General features: G+C 35.5%; 1 protein-coding gene across 1 annotated transcript in view; it reads right to left on the bottom strand.

Annotated features, from left to right (window-relative positions):
• Positions 1-774: 774 nt before the first annotated feature.
• Positions 775-8,441, bottom strand: part of LOC106473945 (exostosin-1-like) — a gene marked incomplete at its 3' end in the record, with an annotated part of 30,589 nt that continues 22,922 nt past the window's right edge. The window contains exons 2-3 of the mRNA XM_013934634.1: positions 2,349-2,550; positions 775-894 (exon numbers count right to left, since the gene is read on the bottom strand). Coding sequence (XP_013790088.1) covers positions 775-894; positions 2,349-2,550 — 322 coding nt within the window. The remainder of the gene's footprint in view (positions 895-2,348; positions 2,551-8,441) is intronic.

Genomic DNA, 8,441 nt, shown 5'->3' with positions numbered 1-8,441 from the left:
CCTATTCCTCCTTCCTGTTGATTTAAAACGCCCCAATAGTTGCCCGTTCTTCCTTCCTATTGACTTAAAACGTCCCAATAGTTGCCTGTTCCTCCTTCCTATTGATTTAAAACGCCGCAAGCGACAGAGGGTGATAAAGAGAAAATGGCAGTGTGGCACAAGTCGAAACCAGCTAATCTAACAAAGTGACACAGGATTACAAACTAAAGAGAAGATGACACAGTGTGTCGAAACCAGCTAGATCTAGGGTTGCACAAAGTGACACAGTGCGGTAGCTAGTCGAAACAAGTAAGAAATAGGATTACTAAAAATGATACAAGCCAAATTTATTTTGACATAGTGTGAAACAATGTAGTATTAGCAAACGGGTGATGAAAGATTCATTAGTAAAATGCTTTACGTTTAGGGACGAAAACCACACGAACTATAAAATGTATGCCAACCCTACCCTTCTCTTTTCTGTTATGTAAAATGTTCAAAAATCAAGTAAAGTTTTCAACTTGTGTGTTGTATTAGTAGGACCGGGCGTGGCTAAAAGCGTGCCGGATTATAAATCCAACGGTTTGTGGGTACGTTAGAATATAATTGGTCAAATCCCACTATTTCATTAGGGTAGCCATCGACTGTCTTCTTTCAAATCTATGGATGACGTCTGTGTATCTTGACGCGAATACTCGAAACAAACAAACAAACAATAATACTCAACAAATACTGTGTTAACGTAAAAGGCTCACTTTCAAACTTTTTCTAACATATTCTCTGAATAGTTCTTACCTCTAAGGTGGTCATTACGATCTTCTCGACTGAAGAAAAATAGTTTTCCCATAGTATCTGAGTATGTTGCCGAAGCGCGTGCACACGTGTTTGATTAACTGAACGGACGACGTCAGGCACCTACCACACAACAATCATCTTATTATACATCTAGACACTTATATTAAAAAATAAAACACTTATTCCAACATCTACTTATAAACCTACTATTTGTAAATGATTGCGAAAAGACAATAAAAATTCTGAGCGGCAAGCAGGTACAGCTAACAAACCAGCAGAATGAATTTTAAATTTTCTAGAACTCTCTTCCATTTAATTGTTTATTTTTGTAACATTCGCAGGTCTAGTATTTAAACTGAATACCCACTATCTTGTGCGGCTTATATTTTGGCAATCTCTATCTTTGGATTATTATGACTTTTGGATCGACTGACAAAAACTTAGAATGACTTGCTAATTCAACTTTTATAAACTTGGAAGTCCAAGCAAACTACTACCATTACTTGAAGTATCAACTTGGAAGTCCAAGCAGACTACTACCATTACTTGAAGTATCAACTTGGAAGTCCAAGCAGACTACTACCATTACTTGAAGTATCAACTTGGAAGTCCAAGCAGACTACTACCATTACTTGAAGTATCAACTTGGAAGTCCAAGCAGACTACTACCATTACTTGAAGTATCAACTTGGAAGTCCAAGCAGACTACTACCATTACTTGAAGTATCAACTTGGAAGTCCAAGCAGACTACTACCATTACTTGAAGTATCAACTTGGAAGTCCAAGCAGACTACTACCATTACTTGAAGTATCAACTTGGAAGTCCAAGCAGACTCCTACCATTTCTTGAAGTATCAACTTGGAAGTCCAAGCAGATTACTACCATTACTTGAAGTATCAACTTGGAAGTCCAAGCAGACTCCTACCATTACTTGAAGTATCAACTTGGAAGTCCAAGCAGACTCCTACCATTTCGTGAAGTATCAACTTGGAAGTCCAAGCAGACTACTACCATTACTTGAAGTATCAACTTGGAAGTCCAAGCAGACTACTACCATTACTTGAAATATCAACTTGGAAGTCCAAGCAGACTAATGCCATTTCTTTAAGTACGAACGCTGGCTTCGAGGTAAAAAAATGAACGTGGAAGTCAAGTTTCATTTCGGCAGGATAACCCTGCACAGGCACTGAAGTGACAATAAGTCGTTACTATTTGGGATTATGGGGGGGGGGCAGTTGTCTCTGCCACCTTTTTTCTTCTTTCTGTGTGATTTTATATGCATTCAACATTCAGAATAATTGCGTAAAACCTCCCCCCTCACATTTTGGTCCTCAATCCTGCCCGTCTATTTGAAGTAACAACAAATGTGGTTCTATTACAAGTTGGAGCTAACTGCTTCTATTGATGGTCCAATTATAAATTGTTCTATATTTGACCTTTAACTTTATGCACTTCCCTGAACTACCGACGAAACAAAATGCACTTTCTGTGCTTTCCTGTGAAAGATAATTTATCTCAACAAAATTTATTTTCAATTTCCAAACTAAACAAACTTTCTACATGTACTCCTACCTGAAGTAACAATCGTTCATCGGCCCAAACTGTTGCCTTAGTCCAATCAATCACCTCACCAAAAGGGAGTTCCCATCCGTTGCTAAGTAACAGAGGAATACAACCTGCTTGCAGTGCCTCCAAGAAACGAAAAGACCCAAGACGACGCCCTCTGGGAACAAGGCAAAAGGTGGAATTGTGCATAAGGAAGTGGTAATCCCATCTAGAAATATAAATATATCTGTATATTTCCTAAATAAATTACTGAACTTCTAATCGCCTCGAAACTTATCTTAACTACAAAAGAATTCTTCTTAAACATCCATTTCTTGGTTACAGTAGTTTCACAAAAGGGATGTTTGCTATTACTTTACTATTGGAGCTTATTCCTTAAAGCTTGTTCATCACAAAATATTTTCATCTGTACATGATTCTGTTATTTTCATAACCCTCTTACATTCTGTAAGTAATTTTTTTAATACCATGATTTTCTAATGGGATTCTGTTTAAAGACTCGTGCTGTTTGTTTAAAAGTGTTACAAGATAAAGAATGAGAAAACTTATTGAAGTTAGGCCCACAATCCAGTGAACGAAAGCTTTGAGATTACGAATTATACATTTATAAATGTAGTTTTAAACTTTTTTAGTTTCCTTGAGAATTTTCGTAAATAGTTGCCCCTTAATGCTGAACTAATAGTTGCTTTTATAGTGCAAAGTAACACACCTGCGCTCTGTTCACCGAGGGAAATATAACCCCAGATTTTAACAATGTAAGTTTGTAAACTTGTCGAGTGACCGTACTGATGATAAGAAGGAAGGCAGCTAGTCAATAGAACCCAACGTCAAATTTAGGGGACTCTTGTCTATTCGAATTGTGAGATTTGACCGTCATTCTTATAGCGCACCCACGCCCCATAATTATGAATTCTGATTCACAATCTGGGCGCATTACGTAATGAGCCACGCCCAGTCTAAAAATTCTGAACAGTAAAATTCAAAATCGAATTTTCCGTACTCCACTTCATAAACTCGTATATAATTTTCCGTACTCCACTTCATAAACTCGTATATAATTTTCCGTACTCCACTTCATAAACTCGTATATAATTTTCCGTACTCCACTTCATAAACTCGTATATAATTTTCCGTACTCCACTTCATAAACTTGTATATAATTTTCCGTACTCCACTTCATAAACTCGTATATAATTTTCCGTACTCCACTTCATAAACTCGTATATAATTTTCCGTACTCCACTTCATAAACTCGTATATAATTTTTTCTCGAAAAAGCAACAATATTGACTCAACTAAGTAAGTAGAAATCCTGACATCTTACAACCCGTAAGCTCCAATTCTTGACATCTTTTTTCTAGAAAAGTAGAGTATCTAAACTCATTTATTCAAGATATCCCATAATTCATATCGCGAGTCAGTTTTTATAACCATAACGTGTGATATTAATTCCTTTGCTGGATATATTTGCAACACTTTAGAAACGTTTCAAATTACCACGTCTTTGTAACGATGCAATTTTACACCGTTTCAACGCACCTAATTAGGCTACTCATCATACACCACACGTCTTTGTAACGATGCAATTTTACACCGTTTCAACGCACCTAATTAGGCTACTCATCATACACCACACGTCTTTGTAACGATGCAATTTTACACCGTTTCAACGTACCTAATTAGGCTACTCATCATACACCACACGTCTTTGTAACGATGCAATTTTACACCGTTTCAACGTACCTAATTAGGCTACTTATCATACACCACTGTCTGCTGTAAATTTACTGTAAAAAGTTAACTGCAAAGAAAACTTAATTTACTGAAGCCAAGCAAAAAATAAAAGGACTGCCATTTATTTCGTTAGGATTCTAAATCTGTAACAAAGAGCACACGATGGATCTTGGCGAGTTCCTGGACTATTTCACAACCTTACCATTCTTGATAAAGTTTGTACGATTTCTCAACACTGGAGGAGCAGTTCCATCACACTAAAACAACTGTCCACGTTCATATATACAATAATATTAAAACATTATGAATTTTAAAATGAAGTAGGGGATCTTGGTGTAAAAAGTAATGAAACAATAATTAAAACCACAATCACAAATTTATAGAATTTAATTTTTACTTTGGTCTACAGATAAGTGTATACAGCTGCCAAAGTAGGGATTACATTTTATAAATTTATGACTGAGGTTTTAATTCTTGTTTCATTACTTTTTCTAGCAGGATCCATACTTCATTTTAAAATTCATAATTTTAATGTTCTTGTTTACTTTTATGTGATATCTGCATAAAGTATATACTTTACCTTTAGAAACTGTCGCGTGTCTATCCATTGGTATGTAGCGTCATTCTTTGGGTTGAAAAAATATTTAAGTACTTTTTTGATATGTTTACCATATATATATATATATAATGATTTTTATCGGAATGTCAAAAGCGGATACCCACAGACCAGTTAATTAAGCTAGGGGTGCTAACCCCGATGACGTGATCAGGTAGCAGACCAGAGTTGCTGTTTTAGACATTTTTGAATTGTTATAAATGTTAGCGACCTTTTAGCGTATTATTGGCATAGATGTGCAAAATATATCGTAACCAATACTTTTAATGGTCGGTTTTGCGCTTAGCAATTCGATAGGGTGGTTTTTCGGCTCTTGAATTACTTGGAATCCTTGTCGATCCCTATTATTAAGTACTACCGTACTTAAAATAAACATTGTTTTTCATATATTACATTTAAAAAAAAGATTTTCAAAACATCACACGTATATTGCAGAACGAAAGATTTCCTTTTATGGAAGGGAAGTATTTCGTTAGTTTCAAGTTATGGAAAGGAAGTATTTAGTTAGTTACAACTTATGGAAGGGAAGTATTTCGTTAGTTTCAAGTTATGGAAGGGAAGTATTTCGTTAGTTACAAGTTATGGAAGGGAAGTATTTCGTTAGTTACAAGCTTGTAACTAATGAAATGCTTTCCTTCCAAATATTGTAACTAATGAAATACTTCCCTTCCATAACTTGTAACTAACGAAATACTTCCCTTCCACAACTCGTAACTAATGAAATACTTCCCTGAAGCTTCTGACAAACATAAACTTATAACTAAAGTGAAGCTCCTGACAAACATAAACGTATAACTAAAGTGAAGCTCCTGACAATTAACCCCTCATGGTATATATGGCTATATTTCTTGTTTTATGTTCAGACACTGAAAAAAACAAAGCATAAAACTTTAAGATGGTTTGCCTTCGTTTCACTAAGGATCAAAGAATGTAACGCCCAACTTGATTCGCCAACTAATCGCCCACTCGCGTGTTTTATCTATTTCCTCTAGAGACTGATGACGTCAGAAAAGGTTTAAAGTGAGTAGAAAACTACTATGACCTTTTAAAGACTTCCAACAAAAAATAAAATAATAATGTCATATATTCATGACATTTATCCTCTAAGTATTATTCAAATATTTAATTCTGCGCAGTTGAACACAAGAATATGACATAAGAGAAAATCCGAAAGATGGCCATTTTACTCTTTTTTCCGATAGGGGGCCTTTTCTATCTGGCAAATTATTACTTTTATTTTAAAGTAAAATACTCATTGTTACGGATTATAACGTTAATTTTTACCGTAATAATTCAACGTGTTTCTCAGAACAACGACCTCCCACCCCATCTTCGGGGGGTGGTGGGTGAATATACTTTGTTTTTTAGGAAGGTTATGCGTGTTTGTTGCATTTCGTATCAAGCTATTCGAAGGTTATCTGCGCTACCATCCCTAATTTAGGAGTGATAGGTCAGAAGGAAGGCAGCTAGTGAACATCGCGAATTCTTGGACTACTCTTTACCAACAAATAGTGAGACTGAACGTCATATTATAACGCTCCCGCGGATGAAAGGGCGAGCATATTCGGTGATGGGATTCGAACCCGCAGACCGCGAAAAACAACCATGTATCAGTGAAAAATGTCACAAAAGCTGACTATTATAAACAGATTACTCTCCGATTCAATGTTTTACAATAATGATGTCAATCAACAAAACGAATATTCGATGACATCAGGTAATAAAGAGAGTAACTGAAGAGGGGGGGGGGGTATTACATACAAGAATATTCTCAACACGAAACGGTATCTTTAATTAACAGCGCTTCTCAACGTGTGTAACACAAACAGCCATATTATTCTAAACGCGCCTCTCTTTATAAAATTATTTATTGATTATTGGAATATCTTTAGCACGACATGATCAATTTCAAGTAACATGGCTGATGTCTATTTAAATGTATTTCCGATATTCACGTCGTTCGTGAATCATCGTTTTTGTTTTGTATAAAAATATCAACGAAATAAAACTGCCTCTTCAAGTCTGTTCCTTTCAGATTCTATGACGGATTGTATAGGGAACAGTTACATCTGGATTTTTCTGAGGCGTGAACGTGCAATGAATGGTTGTTTGTTTTGAATTTCGCGCAAAGCTACACGAGGGCTATCTGCGCTAGCCGTCCCTAATTTAGCAGTGTAAGACTATAAGGAAGGCAGCTAGTCATCACCACCCACCGCCAACTCTTGGGCTACTCTGTTACCAACAAATAGTGTGATTGACCGTCACATTATAACGCCCCAACAGCTGAAAGGGCGAGCATGTTTGGTGGGACTGGGATTCGAACCCGCAGATTGTGAGTCGAGCTCCTTAACCACCGGGCCATGAATGGTTGTAACAAAAGCTGAATGTACTCAAAAAATATAATGTTTTTATATTATTGTTTCATCTATACTGCTTGTTATACGACACTTCCAACAGGCGTTTTCTTTGTTTAATACTAAACTCAGTCATTTGTTCTTGTCTGCAACGCCACCTAGAATGTTGATGACTACAGTACTAGAAACGTCCTGTCTGCAACGCCACCTAGAATGTTCATGACTACGACACTAGAAATGTCTTGTCTGCAACGCCACCTAGAATGTCCATGACTACAACACTAGAAATGTCTTGTCTGCAACGCCACTTAGAATGTTCATGACTACGACACTAGAAATGTCTTGTCTGCAACGCCACCTAGAATGCTAATGATTACGACACTGGAAATGTACTCGAACACTTAATTTAATCCAAATCCCATCATGCACCATTACGCTAGGAAACTAGTAATCACTCACTTAAACAGTTAAAATAATCTAGCTCTTGTTGTGAAACACTAAAACGTTTTACGTTCGCGTTTTAGCAAAATAGTAACCAACAGTTCGTAAAAACATCACAAGAAACGTATTTTATTATATATATTTAGGATATAAACTAATTAATAAGTTATACACCATCTACCACAATTTGAGGTTATATCCTGTTTCTAGGCTTAATTATTTATTGTTTGTTGTATCCGAACTAACACAATTTGAATTTGTTAGGCTTAAGTATTTATTGTATCCGTAATAACACAATTTGAATTTGTTAGAAATCATACTTCGTTGTTAGGCTTAAGCATTTTACTACATACGAGGTCAGTAGGCCTAATGGGTTTGTAATAAAATACTTCAAAACTAATTCACGTGTTTCTTAACGTTTCCTCTACTTACGTATTCACAATTTACCAAATTTATATAACGTTTCCAATACTTACGTATTCACAATTTACCAGATTTATATAACGTTTCCTCTACTTACGTATTCACAATTTACCAGATTTATATAACGTTTCCTCTACTTACGTATTCACAATTTACCAGATTTATATAACGTTTCCAATACTTACGTATTCACAATTTACCAGATTTATATAACGTTTCCTCTACTTACGTATTCACAATTTACCAGATTTATATAACGTTTCCTCTACTTATGTATTCACAAGTTACCAGATTTATATAACGTTTCCAATACTTACGTATTCACAATTTACCAGATTTATATAACGTTTCCTCTACTTACGTATTCACAATTTACCAGATTTATATAACGTTTCCTCTATTTAAGTATTCACAATTTACCAAATTTATATAAAGTTTCCTACACGTAAGTATTCACAATTTACCAGATTTATATAATGTTTCCAATACTTACGTATTCACAATTTACCAGATTTATATAACGTTTCCTCT

This window comes from Limulus polyphemus, unplaced genomic scaffold, assembly GCF_000517525.1.
Source record: "Limulus polyphemus unplaced genomic scaffold, Limulus_polyphemus-2.1.2 Scaffold6661, whole genome shotgun sequence".
Lineage (NCBI taxonomy): Eukaryota > Metazoa > Arthropoda > Merostomata > Xiphosura > Limulidae > Limulus > Limulus polyphemus.
This window is presented reverse-complemented; position numbering and strand designations above follow the sequence as displayed.